Source organism: Parasteatoda tepidariorum, chromosome 1, assembly GCF_982258835.1.
Source record: "Parasteatoda tepidariorum strain Cologne lab strain chromosome 1, Ptep-v5.0, whole genome shotgun sequence".
In the NCBI taxonomy this organism is placed as follows: domain Eukaryota; kingdom Metazoa; phylum Arthropoda; class Arachnida; order Araneae; family Theridiidae; genus Parasteatoda; species Parasteatoda tepidariorum.
This window is the reverse complement of record NC_141755.1, coordinates 76,973,211-77,000,703: the sequence shown is the minus strand read 5'-3', so window position 1 is coordinate 77,000,703 and position 27,493 is coordinate 76,973,211. Positions and strand designations below refer to the sequence as shown.

General features: G+C 30.4%; 1 protein-coding gene across 1 annotated transcript in view; it reads right to left on the bottom strand.

Annotated features, from left to right (window-relative positions):
• Positions 1-12,194: 12,194 nt before the first annotated feature.
• The window catches only part of LOC107456611 (hepatic sodium/bile acid cotransporter), a 37,077-nt gene continuing 21,778 nt past the window's right edge, over positions 12,195-27,493 (bottom strand). The window contains exon 3 of the mRNA XM_087167088.1: positions 12,195-17,928. Within this exon, the coding sequence (XP_087023214.1) occupies positions 17,279-17,928 (650 nt within the window). The 3' untranslated portion in view covers positions 12,195-17,278. The remainder of the gene's footprint in view (positions 17,929-27,493) is intronic.

The following is a 27,493-nucleotide window of genomic DNA, read 5'->3' as shown; positions in this document are numbered from 1 at the left end:
GCCAAGATCAAAACAAAACTATTCACCTCACACCCCTATTCGAAGTGACTTTTTCTCGTAACCATGGTACCCGCCACGACGCGAGACTGATGTCTGGAGAAGTTTTCCTAAAAGCCGTACTATACGTATAGTTTAGTAAAAAAACAAGGTTCTAACACAACTAATTTTTCGAATTTGATGGGTACAAATATTTGTTTGTCCGTAAATGAATGCAAATTAAAATACTCCTGTGACTGTGAATTGACAGGAATTAGAATCACGTAAAACTAATAATTAAGCTAGCAATTACAAATAATAAATAATTTATCACTTTGGTCGCCCTTTCCCCACGCGGATGAATATTGAAACATTGATGTTATTTCAAAGGAAGGAGGCATATTTTCAATGTGCTTAATTTCTTCTTATAGGAAATAAAAGAGAATTAAACATTTAACGAAATTGCAAGTATTTGATAATTTCCAAGCATTTCAAAAATTAAATACTGGCTTTCGAGAAGGTCATAAGAAGTGGAAGATCAAATAAACAAATTTGAAAAAAAAAAAAACTTTTTTTTAGAATAACAATCTGGCTTCTGCAACCATAAATAAATATTTCTAAATAATTCTTCATGCTTAGTATAAGTAAATTTTTTATTCGAAACCATTTTATACATAATACGTAAATTAATTTCTCCTGCAGTGTAAATTAATTTCTCTAGTAAAGTTCGCTTCCTTAACCCCTTCCTTCTCGCTCCCGTGAAAATGACGGGGTGAGGTTTCGCCCTCTATTTCTCACTCCCGTAAAATTTCCGGGGTGGAGTGTTTAGTAGTAACGCGCCCATAAGAATAAAACTAATTCATTTCTTTTGCCTGGAAAACATTTTATTTCTCATTTTACACACCAGATGGCAGTACCATGATATTTTTAAGGCAATTGTAGATAGTTAGTTTATTTTAAACTAGATGTCAGCACCAATCAAGTACGTGTATTTGGCAAAATAGGCACTTTTATGATCATTTTCTTGAAAATTAAACGATCTTTAAGGGGTTAAAGTAGTGAAGATATTACAGATCGAAAGTAGTTTGTAGTCACTAGATTTATGAAAAAATAGTTGTAGTTAACTAAATTTGAAACAAAGTGGTTGCAGTAAGCTACAAAAATAATGTAGTTTTTCCGACCACTGTGCGGATTAGTACCATCAAAAAGTCCTCCACGAAGGCAAATTTCTGCCAATACTTGATCCGGGAGTTCCTTTGTCTTTTGGATTGGGTTCAAAACTACAAGGCAACGGAGTTGAACATTAGTAGTCGTAAAAAGTTTGAACACTCAAACTCCTAAATTCTATTTTCTGAGTAACTACTGTTGTTAATTTTAAGATTTCACTAAATTCTTTCAGGCCTTCTGGCGTTGCCATGAATCGCCACCAAGACTACCCTTTTGAATCCTCTTTTTTTAATGAGAGGTCACGTGCGTGCACTTAGAGTCTACAGTATTCTCCGGATGCGTATTGACAAAACATACCGTAGATTGTAAAGGGGTTGGCGAAAATATCTATCGGCGTTGAAGGAGCGTCTCGCAAATCGCCAAACAGCTGTGTGCTTATGTTTTTGTTTTGTTTTCGGTATCACGTATCTATCATTCACCAAGTTATATATGGGTGTGACATTTCAGAGTTTCAAATAAGCTGATCTTCATTAGATTCTTCTGCATTAAATGAAATATAAAGCGTATTTTTTTGTTACAGCTCCGACATAATCGTTTGTATTTGTTAACATAATTGTGTTTATTAGCGTTTTTTAGAAGGTCGTAATAAAACTAAGATAAAAAAAATTATATATTATTGCCTCCATAGCCTCCTTCTGTATTTTCATAACTTTCATTAAATGTATACGCGTATTTCGAGTAGTGAACTTCTTTACCTACTCATCCACTAATTAAAATTAATAATTTCACAATAACCTCTAATCCTTAATAATGAAATGATTATTACAATAAAGTTTGTTTACTTAAAAGATTAAAAAAAAATTTATTGTTCAGCAGTGACTTTGTTACTAATTCTATATTCATTAATTAAACTTAATGGTTCTGCTCCATAACCATTTACAATTTTTTTAAAATTTTATTTAAATTTCAGTTATTATGGAATTCCTTAAATATTTTTCGACGTAGAGATTATTTAGCAATAATGCGAAAAGCTGAAATTTATAAATGTATAATATTTATAAATGTTTAAGAGAATTATTAGCAGCTATTTTGTACTAATTATTTTAGTTGAAATGTTCATTATACACAGTTTTATAAAAATCATCGTAAAATTCATTGAACGATGGAGACATTGACATTTTAAAATGCAAGTAGAATTCAATAATCATTTCATTTTATAACTGTAAAACGGTAGATAAGTAACTTCGTTATAAAGTTTTACATGATACGAGAATATTATGCTATTGCTTTATAATGAAAGAACAACATTTTAAGTTCTAAACTTTTTGTGGAAAAGAAAAAAAAAACGAAATTTTTTTCCTGTCATCGGTGTTAGCGATTAGAGAGTGTTTTATCGTATAAATGTTAAGTCAGTACTGTTCCATTTTAAATAAAAATGCATTTTGCTCCGGAAAAAAAATTACTTGAATTTGTCAATAGAAATTCCCTAATTATTGTAGCAAGAACTTTTAAATTTCTAATCAAACTCTCCTCTACTATAATTTTGTGCAAATAATTATTATTAATAATATAAATGATTATTAAAAGGAATTAATTGAGAATGTTCAATTTTAATAAATTAACTGTTTACGCAATCAGATTAATAACTTTTTTCATAATTTACAAATGGAGAAAAAGTCTTTTACAGTTTAAAAGTGAAAAGAAAAATAAAGTTGAGATTAAATTTATAAAGTAAGCATAACTCGAAGGAGGTTGAAGTAAGGGCATTGAAATCAAAATTTCAAAAGAAAAAAAAATCACCTTTTAGTGTACAGTGAGCAATAAAAGAAAAATCTAAAACTAACTTTTGATCTAATGATCAGATGTTTAAGTTCTAGGACTCAAACTTTAGATTTAGAATTTCCTTAATTCCCTACCACTATTGTAGATATTTACTTTTCACCTAACTTGTAAAATTTTAAAGTTTAGAATTTCTTACAGAATCACTCAGGCGAAGTGATTGTGTTTTATTTAAATATTTAGAAAAATTTTTTCTAAAAGTATTTCTTTTAAAGTTTTCATCAAACTTTTGTTTTTTATTTATCTATAGTTATTGAAAGTTAAGTTGATGATTTTTAAGTTGAAATGAATGCCGCCCTGCTTTGCATATTTCAAATATTATTTCTAAAGAAATGTATAACTTAACATTAAACACCCAGGACCTTACAATTGTAAATCAAACAATCACTACATTTATTTATTAAAAAACACTCTTATGACCTGATAATAAATTGATCTAAATCTTAAATGTGAGTTTTATAACATATAATTTATTTAAACTCAGCACATACATCTAACCTCTGTTGTCGCCAATGTCTCAATTTTAAAATATAGTTTTTCTTTTATAAATTTTCTGATATTTTCATATGAGGGATAGTATTAAGTTCGAGAATTAAAAATTTGTGCCCAAAAAAGTTGCTAAAAATTATAATTATTATTAATATATGACAACAGGAAGTTTTTAATTGAAGGTTGAAATTTTTTTAATTATGCTATTTTTTAATTACCAAACTCATATAACAGTATTTAGGAATCTATAAATTTATGTTACGTATGATAGTTGCATTATAACCTGTACGCAATATGTGTAAATAAAATATATATTTAAAATTGTGCATTTTCTATTAATTGCATTCATTATTCTTATATTGAAAAGGTATCAAGTTTTCTATGACCTCCATAATGAATGAAGTATTTACCGACTTTTCTATATATTAAGGAATTGAATCAATTTTTCACAAAGTTTAAAATCTCATCTCATTGCAAAAAAAAGTTATTTCATAAAATTATGCAAAAAAGTAATTTAATATATATTTTTTTTATAATGAATGCTTCTAGTAATGAAACAAACGCTTTCAAACTTTATTTTAAAAATATTGATTATTTCGTTTGCAAGAAACTATTACTTTAAAGCGCGATAACATTTTTGAATACTCTATTTTTTTTCTAGTAAATAATATGTCTTTGTTAATTTCTAAAAAAATAATCTTTATAAAAAAGCTTACATTATTCTTTTATAGAGAATAATGATTTCATAGAAAATATCACTAAAATAAAACAGGTTATGTTTTCTTACAATAAAAGTTAAATAGAATTAATTCTTCAAAATAGCTTTTCAATAAAACATAGTATTAAAATGTTACGTTATTTTTTGTGATTGGTTCATTAATAAATTATTTTTATTTCTTCGCAAACACAATTCTTGTAAAAAAAATTAAAAAATTTAATCTGTTTTATCAAAAAACTAGATCGTTTTATAAAATATAAATTATAGCGCTTAATAAAATATGAATAGAGTGTATTTGTAAAGTGATCCTAACAATAAAAAGGTGTTATTTTCTTTTTTATTTTCTCTACTGAAAGGAATTAATGAGTTATTTTTATTCATAATGGCTAGTCGAGGAGAAGAAGAAAATATCGAATTACACTGCTTAGGTTAATGTAATTTCGTTCTCCCACCACATTTACGCGTAATCCATCGCCAACTGCACCTGCAATCGCCACGTTTACAATCTACGGTATGTTTTGTCAATACGCTCTCCGGATGACCCCTGACGGGAGTGGGACGGGGTTAAGCTTTGATTAGTAGTCGTAAACCCAAAAAAGCTGGTCGGCTGTTTAACCACGGTTATAAAATAAAATAAAATTTGTTCAAATAAATGGGATAAGACCGGGATATCCTGGTTGGTCTAAGAGTTCGTGTCTAAGAGTTCGTGTTTGCCCATGTCTAAGAGTTCGTTTGCCCATGTCTAAGAGTTCGTGGGTTCGATCCCAGCCGGCCGAAGACTCCCCATGTAGTAAAATGGTGACTGATGCACGTTAAATCTGTCGAGTCGCAAAGTCCTCCATGTTCCCATAACAAATCAATACCTCTGGAGGTACTGATCCAGGAGTTTCCTTGTCTTCTGGATTGGTTCAAAATTACAAGGCTACGGAGTTGAACATTAGTAGTCGTAAACTTAAAATTGGGTCGGCTGTTCAACGACAGCTATATATATATATATATATATATATATATATATATATATATATATATATATATATATATATATATATATATATATATATATATATATATATATATATATATATATGGGATAATTAAACAATCCAAACAATTCCCTTTTCGGGTTTTGGTCGTTTTCAAATTTATTAAAATATTAAAACATAACCTTCACTACCACGATGAAAGCTATTTTCTAAAAATGCCCATGGAGACACAATGTCAGAACGGGAAAAGTCCCGAATATTAATTACTAACTCACTCTTTTATATAGAACAATCTAATTTAGCAATCATTCTTGGTCCTGCAACGCTGCGTGTAGGCTGCTCCCTACGTTCATGATATCGTTGTTAAACTTATTTCCTTTTTTTTTATTAAATCTGTTAAGTTTCATTATTAAACTATTGTCTTTTTTTCCTCCCTTGCTCCATATATCACTACATTAATGAATCAAATTCTATAATCCTTTTCGAGCTTCGGGCAGCCTTTTTTGACAAGGTAAACAAGTTGGAAAAAATAATTCTTATTCTAAAACTTTTAAAAATGGTTTCTCATTTTTGTCTGGGTCACTGGGTTATAAAAAAGTATCCCAGTTCTAAATGGAATGGTATTCACCAATACCGTGGTGGCATGGCGATTTCATTCTTTCTTTAGGTTAATATACTATCTTGACCCCTAAATACAGATATTTCTGGTTTCACTTTTGTTCCATATTCGGGTGACGCGGTCAAGCGCGTTTCGAAGACGCCTTATACAAGGAAACACACCCGTTTGACGTAACACTGTTCTCATTTCTTATGCAATCAAATGTTTTTAAGAGAAATTGACTTTCCTTTTCCCGGAACTAGACTATATAATTCCTTTGTTCCGAATTTGCTTTAAAAACACCCACGCGATCGAACTTTAATAAAAAGAAAGAAAGAAAAAAAAAAACTCATTTTCATTTACATTAGAAAGAGTTAGTTTTCCAATCATTTGAAAGAGAAGCCATTTTTGGAATATGTTTCTGACTATTAGTTAATGAGTGTATCTCAGAATTTATGAAAAGAAGCAATTCAGCAAAACCTCCGACATTATTGAGGTTTCTGTGAAATATTTATGTTCAGCCCATCTGAAACATTTTAGGTTTCGGAGGAATATATATACATATTTTTTCCAGTGATGATAAATTTTTAATTGCATACGCATAGATTTGATTACAAAGATTCAGTTTCTAATTTCATATTGGGATAGAATTAAAACTTAAAATTTTTTATTAATAATAAAAAGTTATTTCGAATTTATTATTTTAATTAAATACGTTGATTGAAAAATTAATATAATAATAAAGTTACATGTGATTTAATATGAAAATAATGAACCCCACCCTAAACTGGCCCTTGATAGGCAGACGTGACTTGTAAGGATTGAGGGTCCAGTTTGGTGTCATTAGTAAGGTTTTGCAAAATATCAAACGCATACATTTTCAATTATTCAACATGAAAACCTCCTTTTTAAAGCATTTGTACCTCATTTTCAATTTACGCTTACTTCGCCATCTCTGAACGATATGCAAAAAATATAGGTTAAATTAGGGGTACTTTTTTCTGAAGAGTCCTAATCTGCAATAAAAAATTAGGGTTCATACGAGGATTTTGAAGCTTCACGCATCTATAGGGATGAGGTTGTGTGTTGAATTTAAAAGCATTTTACAAAAGAGTTTTCAGACCTTTTCGAGATATTTTACAGATTGAATATTTTTAGGACACCTTGTAGACAAACAACTAATTTATTTAAGTTGTCAAAATTTAATTTTAATAAATGAAGAAATAAGTGAATGAATCATTAGAAAAACGATAATATCCCTTAATTATTATTGAGTAAGTACTATTCGTTTTCTAAACAACAATTGAACTTTAATTTATTCAGCAATAATTTTCAAAACATGAAGTGGTCTCCTCAAAACGATTTCAGAATGCAAATATGTGCAAAATTACAGTTCAGTATTCAAATAGGTATGTTGAGATTATAAATTTTAGAAGCTTGAAAAATATGTTTGTTATGTATGTTTCACTCCAAAATAATTTTTTTAAACATTAAACTTTTTTTATTTAAATAAAAAAATCCATCGAAAAAAAAATCCAGAATCTAACAATATTTATGTCATCAAATTTTCAATCCAAAACTTTCAAGAGCATTGATTAATTGTATTAAATTTTTCAGAAATAAACCTAAAAAAATTCTAAAAAGTCAAGTCAAAAGTTCATTGAAGTCAATCGAGGCTTCCTAATATTAATTATCGTTTTTTTTCTTCTTTCCAGAATCCATTGCGGATGAAAAGTTAACTGACTGTTGAATAAAATCGTTTCATAACATTCAAATTTACAATTAAAACTCGTTTGGCAGGAAAAGTTTTGTTCCTTTTTTCTCAAATAAATTATACAAGTTTTTCGAGGTGCAATGTAAAATATGTTTACATTTTCGAAGGTTGCTTTGAAGGTTACTTGCCTGGTAATGATAAACGATTTTAAATTGCTTCTCCCAAAATAAATAGCTATAGTAAAATTTTCTAAGTGATTGTAAAATGTATTATACCATATTATTACTTTTTAAATAAAAAAAACAATAATAAGATTATTTTTCTTCCAATGCCGACCCAGATATTAACTTTCGTCATTCGGGTATCAGAAGGGCAGATTTGTTGACCATTCTCTCAGGGGCACCATAGTATGGTGCGGCTTTGAAGAAAGCTCCTCCAGACTAAAAGTCTGGGGCTGTCTGCTACTATGGTAACAAGCGAGAGTACATTTCTAATGGGGATGAAATGGAGGAAAGAAGGTGTCGATTGGTTTATTTACGACAACCTATGCTAAGATTATGACAAAACTATTCACCCCACACCCCTATTCGAAGTGTCCTTTCCTTGTAACCATAGTACCCGCCACGACGCGAGTCTGGAGGAGTTCTCCTGAAAGCCACACTATAGTTGGACCAACGTTGCTTCCACAGTAAGATGGACAGATAGAACATAGAAGGGAAGGAAAAAACATCAATGCCTCATACGGGATTCAAACTCGAGACCTTTCTGACTTGAGATCAGCTCTTTGAATATCATACAGACCAGCGGTATAGCGAGATTCTAAAACCGAATATTTTTCAATGTTCTGTTTCGATTTTGGAATGTAATTTTTGTGAGAAGATATGTGTACAGGCTTAGGGAAGTTTTATTATTAAGATTTTTTTATTGGATTTGCACGCAATTTCACCATTCAAGAGATTTTTTTTTTAACTTCATTAATTCTAAAAGATAGCGGATCATCAATAGATTTTAGAATATTAATATCAAAACATAAAGTATTTGGTTGCCATATTTTGTTTTTAAGGGCCATTTTTTATGACTTCAGCTTAAGTAAAGTCGATTAATAAATTTAGAGGTATGTAGCACGAGTTATATTGTAAACAGTACAAGTAAAATGACAGTATAGGATGTTGTGTTTTTTAAGTTTAGACGTAAAAATAGCGCAATAGGAAGTAGAAACCCGGGAGTTTTATTACGAAAAATAACCATTAGAGCCACCTGTACTAAGATTTATAAAGTGCCCCATCCCAAAAGTGAAAAACACTTAACAAAGTGGTAGCACATACGTATTTATTTTAACTAACAATAAGTTCCTAAATGGATAATTTTATCAGTTACTTACTAACTTTTAAAAAAAATACTGTCTGTTACTAGCCATTCCTTAACTTTAGTGCTTTCGGACTTAAAATACTTATATTATTAATGTATTATTGTCACTAATCTCTATAGCAGTGATTCTCAACCTTTCTTTTGTGGCGGCACAATTTTAACGATTTCGAAATTTGCCGGCACACAATAAAAAAAAATTAGTTTAAAAGTTGTTTACTTACCTATAATACACTGTGTTAAATAGTTAGTGATAATAATTTTGAATGTGAAATAAAATAATATGTACAACAAAAGCACGTTTATTAAGAGATAATTATTTCTTTCGACTAATTTTGTATTAGTTGGTAACAGTTATTTATTTTTTTGCTAGTTATTAATTGTTAACTTGTTTTCTATAGTTATTAACTGTTAGTTTTTCTACATTGCTATTTTTGTGTGATTTCTTGTTAACTAGTTTTTTTGCTAATTAATTGTTAGTATGTTTTTTTGTTAGTTATCCTTTGCTAATTCACTTTTATAACTATTAATTGCATAGCTTACTTTAATGATTAGCTTTTATTTCCGTTTGAAAATCATATTTAGTTTTCTTTCTTTTGTTAATTAATAATTTTAATGGTCATTAAATTTTCTACTTATTTCAACATTTTTTGAAATTGCCATAGACAATTTAAATTTAAATGCTTCCTTCTTATTTTAACTTATTTTGAGATTGTCAGAGACAAGACAATCGATGACAAAGATTTTCACGCTGTTAAAGCCCGGAAAAATTGTAAAAGTATATATATATATATATATACACTGGTTATCATAAATTAAGGAAAATTCACAAAAATCGCGATAACTCAAGAAATTACACATGGAATTTTATGAAACTTACCCACAATATACAACACATAGTAAGGTATTAAACAACATAAAAAGAAATTATCAGACATTAATAGTAGTATAGAAATTAGCACATGTATAAAATAAACAAATTGGAAGTATCGGTTTGCAATAGAAAAAGTACCTTTAATATGGAATATGATTGCCTCTAGAAGCAATACAGCACAAACAGCGATGTGTGATGCTTTCAATTATGCGGTCTATCAGTTCAATAGGAAGTGAGAGCCATTGCTCTTGTAAAGCAGTTGCAAGCGTGGCAAGGGTCTGAGGGGGCGGATTGATGGCAGATACACGCCTCCCTAGAGCATCCCAAACGTGCTCGATAGGATTCAAGTCCGGGGATCGAGCTGGCCACTCCATGCGAGTAATTGTTTCCTGTTGAAGATAATCATCAACAATGCGAGCTCTGTGTGGTCTTGCATTATCGTCCTGTAACAGGAAGCAATCACCAATTGCCCCGGCATATGGGCGCACATAAGCATCAAGGATGTTGTCTCGATAAACCTGAGCATTCACGGTTCCCCTTGGAAAGACATGGAGGTATGTGCGCCCTCCTAAGGATATGCCTCCCCAAACACAGACACTGCCTCTTCCGTATGCATCTCTTTCACGGATGTTTGATGGATGATAACGGGTCCCAGGTTCTCTCCATATCAAATAACGTCTACTGTCACTTTCTAGACTAAACCTGGACTCATCCGTAAAGAGAACAGGCCTCCATTGATCTGACGTCCAGTGGACATGTTGTCGGGCCCACTGCAAACGGTCTCTCCTATGGCGTGATGTGAGCGGCACGCAAATGGCTGGTCGTCTCGCATACAGACCACCTTCGTGGAGCCTTCTGCGCACAGTTGACGTTGACACCAACCTTCCGGTGGCTGCAGCAAGAGAGGATCTAAGATGTGTCGGAGTAGCGGTTCTATTCCTGCGTGCACTTAATGTCAAATATCGGTCATCGGCACTGGTCGTAACAGTTGGCCGTCCTTGACTGAACCTCCTAGATGCCGAATCTGTGGTTTGAAATTGCCTCCAAAGTCTATGAACCACAGATGGACTCACATTTAGCCATCTGGCCACTTCTGATTGACTCTGCCCTGCCTCTAGTCTCCCGATGGCTCTCCATCGTAGTTCTTCAGGCAAATGATGCCTAGAGGTCATTATTACGAATTGGCTATCTCAGATTTTCAATGTCGCAATCACAGTAAAATTTGTGTGCTTTCTCTCAAACTTGGACTTTTATGCTCCAGGCAGATGACGTAAGCCGAGTGCAGCGCCACTAATTTGCATATTGCAATTTTACTCAGCTACTCTTAGTGGACAACATATGCAAATTTTGCACGGTTTGGCTTACTTTTGAAAGAGTTATCGCTATTTTTGTGATTTTTCCTTAATTTATGATAACCAGTGTATATATATAAAGATATTATACATAATATACACTTTTCTTTAATTTAAACTTTACTCGTAATAAAAAAAGCATTTTAATTTTTATTGTATCATTTCTAATATTTGGCGACACATTTTAAAAATTTGGCGGCACACAAAAGTGCCGCGGCACAGTGGTTGAGAATCACTGCTCTATAGGTTACTGGAACACTGATACGCTATAACCTGTACGGTAGAAGAGAAACCGGTTGAATTCGGTAACTCACCTTCGGTTAACTTAGCGTTCTCATTAAAAAAATGGTTTAAAGGTAATCCTCTTAAATTTCGGAATGTTTACACTGAAAAAATAAATTATGATTCATTTTTATTTATTAAAGGAGATAAATTGTGGCTACTTTTATTTTATTTTATAACAGTCGTTGAGCAGCCGACCTAATTTTTTTGTGTGTTTCGACTACTAATGTTCAACTTCGTAGCCTTGTAATTTTAAACCCAATCCAGAAGACAAGGGAACTCCTGGATCATGTATTGGGAGAAATTTGTCTTCATGGAGGCCTTTTTGATAGAACTAACTCGCATCCACGTTACATGGAGAGGAAAACCACAAAAACCTACCACTGATAGCTTGACGGCAAAGGGACTCTAACCCAAAATCCGTCTACCAGTGAGGATATTTTATGTCAGCACAGTGGACGGTCCGAGAAGGTGCGGAATTCTAATCAACCAGCCATCGCTGGGATTCGAATCCGGTTCACATCATTGAAAGGCGAACACCTGAGCCATCACGGACTTCTCTCTTGTCATTGCCAAGAATCAAGAGAGTTTGGAAAAGCGATAATGCTAAATTTCTGGGTACCCTATACTTTCTCCTGAGCCCGTTCTCCGCCAAAACTTGCACGAAGCACAAAATGAGCAATCGACATACCTGATAGAGATCAGTGAATATGATAGACAATATTAACTCGTATCTGCGTCAATTCCTAAAATTGAAAGCGTTTTAAAGGAAAAGTATGCTAGTCTTCTTCAATGAAGTGAAGTAAAACAAAACAAGACAAAACAGGCGTTTCAAAATATAATTATAAAACATATTTAATAATTATTTTATTGAAAATACAATCAGCATGTGTCATATGGCACACAACGATACATATTTTATCACAATTGACGATTTTTGCACACGAGCAATAATGAATTCATAGCCAATGTAATAACATTTTTGTGTAAAATGTTTATATGATAAGTAAAAATGCACAATAATACGAAGAAATGAAGATAAATTGCAAGCCCATGAGAAATAAAGAGATTCAAACACAAAATTTTTTTTTTGTGACACATTAGTTCTTATCAAAAATCACAACACTAAGTTTAATTACATAACAGTAATAATAAAGTTTGTGCAAATTGCAGAAAAAAAAAATAGGTAAAATAATGTTGCGCATTAGGCTTAATTAAGCCTAAAGTAAATATGTTCATCATAAATAATTTTAAACGCAGAATATGTAAAATAGTAATGATTTGTTACCAGATACTACTAACAATTTTATGAATCACTAATACTTAACTGTTCAGGTACATAATACTATAATAATTCTATGTCAATAATACCCTTAAGATTATCACATCTTTCTTGATGTTTCAAAATCCACAACTTCAGAATTAGAATACGCCACCTATCGCTGAGTGTAGTAAGCTTTCTAAAAGTGCTCACCTCGCGTCTCCAACACAATGCGATAATTGCACGCCCTGCTCATTAGCTTGAGCAAGTGCTAACAGGCGCACTACAAGCTGTTTACCAGTTCGCGGTGCCTATTGTAGTGTAGTTCTACTCCTGGATAGCAAGATAATATTTTATAAGACTACCTTTTTATAGGCAAGACATGAGGATTTAATTTCGATTACTTATTACCTAGGTATATCAAACCTTTTTTTGGAAGTTCATCATGAAAGTAAAAAGAAATAATAACGTATTAATGAATTTTAAATTTATGAAAAGATTTCTCAAATTGAAAGCGATGAAATTTTGCGATATTAATATTTAAAAACTTTCTAAATCGATCAACTTTATGTAATTTATATTGGCGCACCAATTTTACAATAATTAAAAAATGGATGCAATAAAAAGTGAGCGTTAAAAAAAATCCCAATTTAAAAAAAAAAAAAAGAAGAAGAAGACCAATTTAGATGTCGGGTTGAAAAATGACAATTGTCTTATTAATTTAAAATTTGCGAAAGTTATAACGAAAACACGTCTAACGCTGTTCAGTTAAAATAGAATTTTAACTAAAATAACCATATTAAGTAGTATAAGGCTCTTAACATACATAATTATAACTTTTCAAATTCCTTTAATACAAAATTTTAATAAATACAATTTCAAGGAATACATAAATTTCGGCACTGCAATATACAACCAAGACATGTTTGCATGGCTAAGAAACAATAAATATACCGTAGAAATAATTGCAATAGGTGTTAATCTAAAACCTTTTCAGTATATAAAGATAATGAATGAAAGTGTTTAAATTAATAACATTTCTAAAAATTGCAGGATTTTGAATTATACACATTTAAAATAAATAATCAGAATTAAATAAAAAAAAATACTGATCTCGATATTTTTTCTTCTTCTTTAAACTATAAATAAGCTCTCATACGTACCCCTTGATTAAAATTATGCGTAAATTTGATTTTGAGATACTAGGGGGCTTAGTTCCCTGTTCGCCAATCCCCATGATTAGTACGCAATCATTGCTGTTTTTCGGCAAACAACAGTTTTTTCCATGAAAGTTGAAATTATTTACCTAAAATAAATGCACTAAAAAAAAGTCTGTTTGCTTAGGCTTGTGCCCTTACTTTCAAGTTCAAACATTCCTATATGATTTGATTAAGACCTATAGTAAATATAAACAATTTTTCGTAGTAATCAATTTTTTAAATTAACATTTAAAATTAAAGGTATATTGTTCTAACAAATTTGGTAAGTCCACAACCGTAATTAAATATTTTTGCTCACCAAACAAGCTGATTAATTAAATACTAAATCAATTAATTAAATACTAATTATAACAAATGATTGATAAATTTGTGCATGAAGTTGATTGTTAAGATCTAAATCATTTAACGAATCTCTTTAATGGTAATTTATAATAGCATATTAATATAATTCACAGCAAAAAATAATAATAAATGTAAAACGTTTATAAATCTCAATTATTTACTGAATCTCTTTAAAATAGAAACATCTAAGTAATTCTCAAATAAGTTTATCTGAAAATGTTGCGTATTAAAGACAAAATCATAAAACTACGTTATAATAAGGAAGCAACCCTTTAAGTTTTAAATCCTTAATTTAGACTACAATTAAAATCGCAATAATAGCACATAGTAGATAAGAAAAATTAATATTACAGGTAAATACACTTAAATTTGGGATACAAAAGTATTTAACGGGGGAAAAAATGGAAAATAATGTGGGAAACTGGATTTTACCAGTGATTTTCCGTAATTTATCAGTATTTTCCGTATTTAACCAGTAATGTGATTCTCTGATCACTAAAAATGCTCCGACAACAATGAAAAACTGCGGCACTATCACTAGATTTTTATCTATGGTTAGATACAGCCTTTGAAAAATTTGTGTTTTCCCAAAATTGCCTCAACAACTATTCCTGTTAAGTTCCAACAACTATAAAATATAATTTTTTTTTCAATATTTATATTATTTTTATAAATAACATTGCTTTTTTAACATTCAAAATTGTTCCTTACAGACCACATTATACAGATAAAATTTGATAAATGCAACGTTTTTGCTTCCAACACACACAAAAAAGTTATTGGCAATTTGCTAAGCAGAAGTGCAATTCCATTTCAACAATTTTCATGACTTTAAACAATAGCATAAAGTAAACATAAAAATACAGCGCATTAAATAAAATACTTTTTCATGTTGAAAAATTAATAATATAGATTTATGTATCACTTTTTTTTTCTAAGATCACTTATTAAATAATTGAATTAAATATAAATTCTCTCTTTGTAAGATATAAAATAGATACTGCAAAAACAGTCGGGTGTAATAAAGTAAAATTTTTATAGACTATATATAATTTTATATAGATAATTTTTTTAAAATAATCACAGAGAATGATTTTTCGTGTAAGTCAGTGTTGGTGTTTGTATGCATCCAATGGCGTGATTTAGCAGTACTTGCACCGGTTCTTCAAATTTTAAGTACTGCGCATCGGTTTTTAATTTGAAACTGAATTTCCAACATGAGAAGCTATGTGAATTGCTGAATTTTTCTAATGATTTCAGTTACCAGGGATCTGTTTAGAAGAAATTTGGGTTCGTTATCACAAAATATTTTAACTTAAAAACGGATCCTTCACAAAAAGATTTTTCTTTTAATCGGACCTTTCACAAATTTGTTTATCTTCATTATTGTTTTGTTAATCGAATAAACCCGTCCCAGGGAAAACAAGAAAGATGGATGTAAACAAATTAAGTTTTGTCTTCGGCAGACGCTTCTTCCATTATTCGTCCGAAATGAATATTCTGCGCTCAGCAGTATAGGCTAAATACCAGATATTTGTATGTTGCATCTCTAATTTAGAAGCAGCAATTGCTGCTTATTTTTGAAAATTTAATTTTTTATTAATATAATTTTACAGTGCTGAGCATAATCTTGTATCTATTTACAATTTAAAAACTCCTTGAAAAAGTTTTTTACAATAACCGGACCCTATTTGCACAAATTCATAAAAGCAGGACCCTGGTTGAAAGAATGTGACTTAACGTTTATTTTAAATTCACAAATTACGAGTAATTTTTTCACAATTTTACAAAAACAGGACCTTTCACAAAATGTCTGGACAGACCCCTGGTTACTATTTTAAACGTCACTAAAGAAGTGCTGAGTTTAAAGAACTCCAATTGTATCTAAAATCGTTAGCAAATTCATATAACATAGCAAATGAATTGCAATTATTAAGCTCAAGCCAATAATATCACAAGATAAACTTTTCACCTCTAAACTCTAATTTTTCGAATACAGTTACATATATAATACATATGTGCCTCGACACTTTTAGTTTTTAAATAAAGTATGAGGTATAAATATATAGTGAGTTTGTGCATGATTTCCAAACGCAAGCTTTTTTAAAAGTACTTTAAGTACAGGTTTACAAACATAAAAGAGACTCTTAACACAACTAAAATAAAATTACATAGCAAATATAAAGTTCTCTAAATAATGCTATTTAACAATGATCTACAAATGTATACTTACTAGAAAATAAAACTAAATCACAACATAATGCATATTCTACAGAAATCTAGAAATATGTGAATATATCTGGAAGTTCTACAAATATAAAGTAGGACAGGGGTTCTTAACTTATGAATCGCGACCCAAATTTAGGTCGCCGAGAAGGGTCGGAAACTACTGATTTTTTTTTAATGATCTATTATTCATACACTTCTGATTTTCCAGAATAGATACTTTACTGCCACTGTGTGTTACGTAGTTTATCATCATAATAGAGAGATTAAGCATTTCCACAAGATCAGCTAGTACAGAACAGCAATTGTTCTGTACAGAGTTTGCGCAAAAACATGCGGGATGCTGCGTGAAAATGCTGAATTTCTCTAATAACTCAGTAGTTTCGATAGTGGTCTTAAAATACAAAAAAGGCTTAATTTTACAGTTTATATTTCTCTCAAAAAAATAAAATTATAATTATTAAGACTCGAGGTACATAAAAGTATGAAAAAAAACGTAAAAGTATGGTAAAAAAAATATTCAATTCGGATAAAAGTATTCAAATAGCGAAAACGTTAGTAAAGATCATTCGGAAATTTGAATGAAAAAAAAGTTCAGTTAAAAAACTGAATGATTCAATTTTTTACCACAGTTTTCTGAACCTTTCCGTTGTTAAGTTCGAAGTAACTTAATACAAATAACTTAACAAAATAAGTAGAAATTGGCTTCGCTGATATTGTAATTTTTCCACCAATTATAAATCCAATAAATTTGTGGTACGAGATCGCAAATATTTATGTCTTTTTAAAAATCAATTTATATTTGAAACAGGTAATTAATTATGGGTCACGCTTAAAAATTGTTAAAAACCCCTGACGCAGTGTTTAACTTTTTATGGAAAAGTTTTTGTACCCATTATAGAATCACAACTGCTGGGCGTTGGTAAGGTTCTCTTCTCTTCCTCGTCATCCATTACATAGAGACGAGATTCTGGCTTGCTTTTGCTTGGAAAATACTTTCTATACACTCTCAAAACGCAATAGGCCAACAGCAGTGGGAATGGTGTCATGATAGATGCAGCAACTGGTACAACAGCAGCCAGATCTCCTTCAGGTTGACCGAGGGAAAAGCCAAGCAAAACGATGGCTATCCCGGTGTTCTGAACACCAGTCTCAACAGCGATGGCAATTATATCTTCCAAGGAAAGATCGAACGACTTGGAGAGCAAGGCACCGATGAGGAATCCAATCCACACATTAGCGGAGGCTGCTACTACGATTCTCCAGGTGAAAAGTTTGAACATGTAGAGGTTGGCGTAGGTGCCAAAAATGATGATGAAAATGATCATGAAAATCGACACGGGAGCCAAGATGCGGCGGCAGAATTTAGCAACACGGGGCAGCCATCTTTGAAAAGCTAATCCGATTCCAAGTGTAACCATCATGGAAATTAAGGTGAGAATTATGTTCTTGAAAGGCACTTCGGTGGTTGTTTCAGCAAAAAGACTGCGACCCAGAGTAAATAGCCATAGGGGCATCATACCTGAAACAGAAGACAATTGAATTAAAATTATCTTGCATTCACAATGAACTATAATCAGTAAAATGCCTGTACAATAACACATATCTAAATTTCGCAAAGGGCAAATTTTAACTTCATACTACTTACGTACCGTTAAAATGGTACTTGCATATTTGGAAATGATTCAAATTTAAAAATCAATTTTTTTTTTGTATGCAATAAGTAATATTTTTTTTATTTTTAAAATCAATTACTATAAAAAAAAAAATTTGAAAGATACCAAAATGATTTTGGAGCGATTTTAGCAAAATTAGTAGGTGGGAAAATACATTAACTTATTGCCATATCAGGGGTCTGTCTAGGTTTTTCTGAGAGGTGCTTATTTTGTGAAAATTTAGACATAATTTGCGAAAATTAAAAATTATATTAAAAAATCAACACAAAAATGTGGATTTATCGTTTCTTACGGGATACAAAAATAACATTTTAAGAAAAAGTATTTTGTGAAACTACCGTTTCTCCTAAAGTTGAATTTGTGAAGGTATCGCTAAACGGTAGTAAATTTGGCCTGAACAGACCCCTGCATATGCAGTATATGTACTTTTAAAAATAACTAATTCTTTATTGTCACATTTCTACTTTCTGCCATAAAAGCCTTTTTACCGTTGCTTTCAGCCTCTAAAACAAAGCGCCATACTGATCTTACAATATTGGCTTTGGAGATAGATGGTATATAAAATAATATTTAAAAAATTCTGTATAAATGTAATAGCGTTATCAAGAAAAAAAAAGTTCTTCCAGTAAAAATTTATTCTAACCAGTGTGACAGCAAAAGGTTGCTATTCTTTTTGTTTCTTAAACAAAAAAATTTTTTTATGGATGAAATTATAGTATTCACTGGCATATTTAATTGTTTTTATAAGCATTATAGAGCAGGATTTCTTAAACTTTTTGGTGTGGGAACACCATGATAATGTAGTGTTTGGAATCCCATAAGCATTGCGCAAAAGTGAACTATCAGTTTCTTTGCTTGTACTGTAATATACTATGCAGCTTTAGGTAATCAACTTTAACTTCTAAAACATAAGAGCAACGTGAAAATTTTAAATAACTTAAAAATATAATACAATAATTGAAATGCATAGAAACGTTTTTGTTTTTTCTTATGTCTTATTTTTTATCTATTTTCAGATACATTGTATAAAAACGTTCGATAATCGTAAAATTATTATAATAAGATAAAGAAATATTAAAATTGCTAAAAGGTTTGGCGACGCCTGCGGCAGTTCTCGCGACCCTTGTTGGGGTCAGAGCTCACATTTTTGGAAACTCTGCTCTAGAGTAAGTAAATGTCTTTTTAAAAGTGAATTAAGAGTATTTCATGAGAGTTTTGTCCCACTCACAATGCACCAACTAATCAAAATAAAACACTTTTTTTTTTATAAGAGTAAAAAGGAATATTTTTTTCAATCAAATATTCGCCTTCTTGATGCCTAGATTTACCTTCTAAAAAAGTTTTTTTTCTTCTTTTTTCTTCTTTTTTTAAACTTACATATTGTATTTTCATAATATTTAAAAATTCGAAACCATCCTTCATAATAATTAGGTTTTGTTTAACATAAAGAAATGTCAGTTTTTTAAAAAAAAAAAAAGACATTTCGGTCTCATTTTAAAATATTGGAGCAAGTTATTCCACTACTGCGCTATTTGAGAATAAAAATATGCAAAAATTTATAATTACTCATTTATTAAAAATAATTATAAATTTAAGAAATTAAAGGAAATTTAAAAGCTAGGAAATATCCAATGTCTATAATGGCATCACAAAGGTATATTGTTATAACAAATTCTTTGAGTTCACAACTGCAATTTAATATTTTCGCTTACTAAATAAGGCTGATATATTAAATACAATTTGTGCATGCATCACATTATGCAAGAAGCTGATCGTTAAGCTCTAAATCATTTAATGGTAATTTATATTGGCATATTATAATAATTTATGTAAACAAATAATAATTTATATCAAAAAATAATAATTGAAAAATGGTTAATAAGTTTAAACACCGATTCAAATAATTTATCGTATAATATAGCGTAATAAGGTAAAATCATAAAATTACGTTATAATAAAAGAACAACTTTTTTAGTTTTAAACACGTAATTTAGAAAACAATCAAAATAAAAAAACGTAATAATAGCATAGGTGAAGAAAAATCAATATTACAGGTAATTACATTTAAATTTGGGATACAAAAGTGCTTAAAAGTAAAATTGCACCTCTTTTTACGGGCTTTCTCTGTATATTTGAAGGTTTAAAAGCTGTATTGTTGACAAAACAGTTTTTCATCCTAATCATTAACGGACTAAAACTATCGGTTCAAATCTAGCATTTGCCACGCAGTTTTTCTTACCGTACCATAACTGTATGTACTCTTTTATTTTATAGTTTTGAACATTATATAAAACTGCGATTTTATTTTATTGTCAAATTGATACTCTACCTGGTCACATTATTTTGGATATAATTTTTTGATAATTTAAGAGCTAGACATTTTATACAGGTGGGCCAATATAGTTTTAAACTCTTCCAGTTTTAAATCCGTAATTTAGAAAACAATGAAAATCAAACACTAAATAATTACAAGAAAAATAAATATTACAAGTAAATACCTTCTTAAGTTTTGGGATAAAAAGTATTTTACAGTAAAACAACATCTTTATGATTTAAATTAATTTCATGCTGATGGCAACCAAAAAAGTTTTTAAATTAATGTGGGAAACTGGTTCCTACTATGTCATTTTTCCGGCCAATAAAAATATAACATCAACAACGGAAAACACCCCGTCATTAGATTTTTACAGGGTATCTGTTACATTTTAGATTTTCAGATTCCTGACTTTCCATGACTAATTCCAAGAATTTTTCATGACTTAACGAAGTTATTATCCCCGTGGCAGAAACACGGCGACACAGCGACATTGTCGCAGAAAGCGACTGAGTTCTTGCAGAAAGATTTTTTTTATTTGGGAAATAAAATTTTTTGGTTTGCCACAAACAAAAGTTCTCAAAATTAATTCTGCAGAAACAGAAGCTGTTTTTCCAACAAAAAAAAAAAAAAACATTTTCTTCAGAAACAAAAAATTTCTGCAGAAGCAATAATGGTTCTGCAAAATTTTTTTCTTACAGAATTGTTTTAAATATTTTTTTTTCTAGCGTACCGCGGAAGGAGAAAGCGCTCGTAATTCTCCGTTCGTTCCCTCCAACACAAACAGTTACTGGATAAAAAGGGGAGAATTGTTTTCCCCTTTATTAAGCTATTTTTGGAAATTTGCCAACTTCGGCCTCTATCGCTGGCGCAGTAATTTGCTTTGTGTTTTTTTATGAGAACAGAGCATTTTATATTTTTTGCACTTATGTGGAAAATTTCATGCGTAAAAAGATTCTTTTTTAAAAAAAATCATGTCTAGCGAAAAGGTTATTTGTTGCAATTGTGAAGCCACAATAGTTAAAACAAATTTGAAAACTGATTATTCAAGGCGGCATTCCGAAAAAGAAATAAGTTGGAAGTCGACAACATCTAAAAATGCCTATATGCTTTGAATTAAATCGTCGATAAAAAAAGAAAACGCAATCTAACGATAAATGAAATAAAGCCTGAAAGATATCTCACTATCTACGATTTTTTAGCATGCGAATGAAACCCAGATTGGTGAAAAATACTTACTGGTCATTTTCAAACAGGTTTCCATACGCATGCGAAAAAAATCGCATCCAATGAATATGGCTCTAATACCGATGTTTCAGTACTGATAAAGACTATTTCGTTTCGAGATGTTGAATGACTTGAGCATATTGAGTCGGAAACTGCTTCTGCATACTTCGTGTGGAATCAGCGCTATATATTTACACAATACAGTGCGAAATCACAAGCGCTGTGTATTTTTTTCGTTCTGAACTTAATCTGATCACGAAAAAAGTTTTATTTACCTCCTTTTTTTTAAAAAAAAAATCTTTCAATAAGTCAGTACAATATTAATCGAATCTAATTAATTAGATAAAATTAATTAGATGTAGAAAAAATTGAAACAAACATTGCTTTAATTTTTTTGCTTTTAGAATTCGGTTATAGTCAATACTATTTTATTATTTTGATTACTCAACTTCAATATTAATTTTTTCACCTGATTTGTTTCTGTACCTGATATAACTATTATAGTGAAACATTAAATCATACTGTTTTGAACTGATACTTCAAATTCAGTTATCTTGTTTTATAAATTTAATCTTTTTGTCCATTCTTAGCTATTTCTATAAGTTCTATCTTATTACAGGTTCTGGGTAATCTTTATTTATGCTCTAGTAAGCATTTTTGTCTGCAGATCTATACATTTATAACTTTTCGTTATTATCGAAGATTATACAAATTTATACTTAAACAATTTAAACTTATTAAGAAATGTAAACTTATATTATGAAATTAAGAAAAAAAATCTACACAGTTTTATTCTATGCATGTAGACTTATTTTATAAACATGAATTTCATCTATTATTATAAATTCATTACACATACATTTATAACGATAAAAATATCTTGTAGAAAGATATTGGTTCTAATTAGGTTTGTCGCAGAAAGTCAGAAAAAATTCTGCCACGGGGGTTATTATTTTCTCCGACAAAAACACAACAATTAATTTAAAAAAGCATTATAATAACATTAATTGAAATGATAGGTATAACCAAAACTGTTTTACTCTGCATCTTCATATTTATAGAATTTTAAATTTAAGAAACAGAGTAAAGAAAGAGTTGAAGCAATAAAATAGCTGAAAAAAATACAAAAGCAAAAATTTTTTTTTCTGCAGAATTACATTCTAAAGATACTTTTCTTGTTCATCGGAAAGGAAAGAAATACTCCTGATTTTTCTGTTCTCATTTCGGAACAAAAAAATTCGCCAATGACTGGCTTGCTTCAGCTAGAATTTTAAATTGATAAAATAAAAAATAATCATAAAAATTCTGAAATCACAGAAGTTTTAAAGATGATTTCGCTCTAGAAATGATGTTTTTTCTTTCATTTTTTGGAAGAACACCATAATTTTTAAAGAACACGATAAAAACATTTAATATTTTTATTAAATATGACTGTGAGTGGGGATTTTGCAATAAATTCAGATATTCAGAACACCATGAAATTGGGGGGAAATTGAATTTTTAAAATTAGATTTTTTGGCGACCTAAATCCATGACTTTTCAATGATTTTTTAAAAATAAAAATAGTTAAAATCATGACATTCCATGACAAATTTTGTTCCATACCGAAATCCATGACTTTCCATGAATTTTCATGACTTTCCAGGTGCGCGGATACGCTGTTTTTATATATATAGTTAGACTCATAACAGTTGCTCTCCCACGTTTAGTGAAATTGGAATTCTTACAATAAATTCTATAAAAAATACTCATTTTAGTAAATAACCTCTTCAATTCTTTGAAGAATTAAGCTTTTATTCTAAGAAATACAATTCTACTAACAAAACGAAAAAAATGGTCCATCTTTCTTTTATTAACCGTCAATTGGATGAGGATTCGGTTTAAGAAAAATGCCCTTGAACCACGTTTTGGCTTACCAACTTTTCAAAAAAACAGAGAGCTGTCTCATTTAAATTCAGCTGACTACTCCAGATGATGAAGTTGGAGCGCGATGAAATTCGTCGTACCAGTCCACTGAACTAGAAAATTTTTTCTTATCGCTCTTCTTTTCCTGAGTATTAAACACTTAGCCATTCATTTAACTGCAATCTGCACTTTCTCAGCATCAAGCTTTCGTGATCTTATTTTTGAGCACTGAAGATTCCCTCCAATTTTTTTAAAAGTCAATATGATTTGAGAATACGAAATTAATAAGTACGAATCATTCAAGAACATGCTCGGGACGGAATATGGAATATTTTTTTTATTTTATACTTCCTTAAAATACAGCAATTTTCAATAAAGATATTTTGAACGAAAAAAAAAATCTTAAATGAGTTTTGTTTAGTCTGTATTAGAAATAAGGTTTATTCAAATTCACTAAAATATCACTTAGAGCAGTGGTTCCCAATTTTTTCCTGCTACGGAACCCTAAAAGAACGACCTTTTTTTGACGGAACTCCCGGGTTAGTAAATAAAGTTCATTAGCAATTTTAAATATTTTATCCGACGAAACACTGCTAATCATCACAAAAATATTTAATATGTAAGAAAGGAACAACTATTGCCCAAGCATCTCGTTGCTCCATCTCTCTGCACTCATTTAAATTGCTGGTCCGAAACCAATTCCGGAACATGCTCTCAGAGAATTTCCGTACAAGCAATATACACAAAACCTGGTTCAACCGTATTTTAACTATCCCAAATCAGCCCAGGTTTACGGCAGTCGCTCTCTTTAGACTTGTAACGGGCCATGACTGTCTGGCCAAACACCTTTTTAGCATAAACATTTTTGACTCTCCTAAATGCAAGCTCTGTCGCCTTGGGGAGGACATGGACTTGCCCAATATTTCCGTCTGTCCTGCGCTCATCTCCACTACTGTGTGTGGACGCTACTGGGAAGCTAGGGCCCGTATGGGCTAAGCATGTCACTATGCATTCAATTCTATTTATTTCTTTTTGCCTTGTTTTTCTTGTTATTTTATCCTTTTTGTTCTTTTAAATTGGCCTGCCATTGGAAATAAAAAAAAAATATTTAATATGAGAAATTTAATGAATTTTTTTCATTGTTTTATCAATAATAGTTTTAAAATTAAGTGACAGTTTAATCCACAGGTCTACAACGGCATCTAGTCCAGTTCTAAATTTGATTTCAGCCATGCAATGAAAATTCTAAATCAGCTAAGCTAATTCATTAGCTGAAAATGAATTGGGTGATTTATGGTTTTCGTTGGGGAAAAAAAAAAAAAAAAAAAAAAAAAAACGAAAAATGATGGTTATTAGGAAAACGCATTTCTTTTTTAAAATTGGTATTTTCTGCGAATTGAAAAGTTAGCTGGAAAATACCAATGCCATTAGCTTTGTTTTTAAATAATACATCTTACTCAGTGACATTTTGGCTTTAATTATTTCATAAAAATAACTGAAATATTAAATAAATAATGATTCGATATAAACATAGTTACAGGTTTCAAAAATCATTACTAAATTTTTTTAAAAAAAATGTCCTAACTATCGAAATTTCTGTGACTCATCCACGGAACTATAGGGTTTTGCGGAGCACCATTTGGGAACCGCTGACTTGAGGTTGGATAAATACTGTTTAAGTATATAGAAAACGTCTACCTTCCATGCTTGCATAAAATTATTGTTTTTTAGAAAAAGAAGTTTTTTCACTACATTTATTTTTTTACATTTTACAGGGGTTTTTCTTCCGATACGGGATATTAAGTGTTTAGTGAATCTTTAGCTTACACTTCACCTCTACTTCAGTAGAGGGGAAAGAATACCTAAACTCCCCAAACATAGCTTCATTTCTTTTCTTCTTTCTTTTTGTGAACTAAAAGTTATTTTTTTTTTCCAAAATAAAAAAGAAGGGAGACGAAATATGGTTTTCTTGGAAATGTGGTTTTCTATTGCCGATAATGCAAAAAATTACAAGCCAATTATAAAATTAAAATTATGCATTTGTTTCTGCAAACACCAAATTTAAAAAAAAAAAAAAAAAAAAGATGTATTTTAGGGCACCAAAATAAAATTAATGAATAAAATTCACCCTGACGTTAATATCAGGAAATATAGTTGAAAAACATTACGTTCACTTTTTCCTTAGGAAAGACATTAAAATTAGGCAAATTGTGTTTTAGAACAATGCTAATAAACTAATTTCGTAAAATTATCTGAGCGATTTAAAAAAAATACTTATCAATGCTGCTTTTATTTCAAGAATTCACACTTATAATTAAAAATAAATAAATAAATCAAATAAGAACTAGTAAACAAATAAGCATTCATTTTCACAAAAAAGTCCTCTTCGCCATCTAATTTTTTCCTTTTAATTGAAATTATTATTATTATTTTTAAGGGAAAACAATCTGAATGCGAACCATATTTTTATTTTTCGAATGATCACCCCTTTTACAGAATAGGTTTTGCGTTCATCCCATCTACCGTATACGAAACTATTTGAAATGTACTATCTTTCATTTCAAAAAATGCTTTTATTTATGGGGGAATCTTATCAAATTGTAGACAGTAAGTCTTTCCTACCCAAGGACACTGCTATCATATATCTTGTTCCATTAACTAGAATATATTTTTTTAAAGCTTATAAGCCTTTGGGGTAGATCAATATCTTCAAGTTAGCCACATTATCAACAGTCTGGAATTCTGCAGTTCCACTAGAAGCTTAATTTTTATCTACATCGCTGGCAACAAAAAATATAGGGTTAAAAAATATTTTAAAGTTACATTACATTTGTACCTTGCCTCAGGATTATACCATAATTGTAACGTAAGAGAAATAATTTACCATCAAAAATTATAAAGCATTAAAAACCATTATCCGAAAATAAGTATTCTCTGAAAATATACTTTATTTCTAGCTAGTAATCATTCCAAAATTTTTTCTAAGAAATGATATACAGTAGGGAACCGATTATCCGAAACGATCGGGACCATCGCTATTCCGGATAACTGATTTTTCCGGTTTTCTGAATCACTACAAAAAGCCGTTTTTTTTATTGTTAAACCCAACTAAAAAAAAATATTAGGAAATAATCTTAAAAAGAAGAAAAAACGATGAAATAATACAGTAATGATTATTTCTAAAATGATGGCATGGTAAACATCTTCCAAAAAAGAAAAAAAAATTGTAAAATCTTATGAGGAAAAATTTTTTTTTTTAAAAAAATGGTGGGAAAATTCATCGAATTTCGTTCCGGTTTTTTGGTATTCCGGTTTTCTGATTTCCGGGTAACGGGTTCTGTACTGTATCATAAAATGTTATTAATCCATGACTTATTATGGTTTCATGAGATGAAATGATCTTAAAGAGTGATAAATATTCAACCAGCGCCTGTTTAGGATATTTTGAGTAGATCTATATATTTGTTGTCAAGTATAGATCTTTCTGATTCATAGCACGTGATGTAACTTCGTCCAGAACTCCGTTCGTAATAAAATTCCATTTAATTTTATAAAATTGTTCTTCGTACCAATGCTCGTTAACAACTATAAATTTAATGCGTTAAGACACCATAGAGGTAGCACCGTTTGGTGAACATTGACCCTGGAAACTATGTTGTATCGGTCAAGATTATTATTATTTTTTTTTCACAGGGTGCGCAGCCAAATCTTTCAAGAAAAAATAAGCACTTTTAAAGCACTCAAAAATATTTGTAAGCAACTTAAAATATAATTAGGTAGTGCTGGGAAGTTTCTGACAATTGTCAAAACCCACGAAATTTTGAATCATGTAAAACGAAAGGCATTTTCATACGTTACGGACCGACGGCATGCCGAAAAATAGATTGACGTTGAATTAATTGTGAAAATGTTGAATAGAACAATGTGAACGGTGTCTTTTTGCATAATTCGTGGCGAAAATCAAC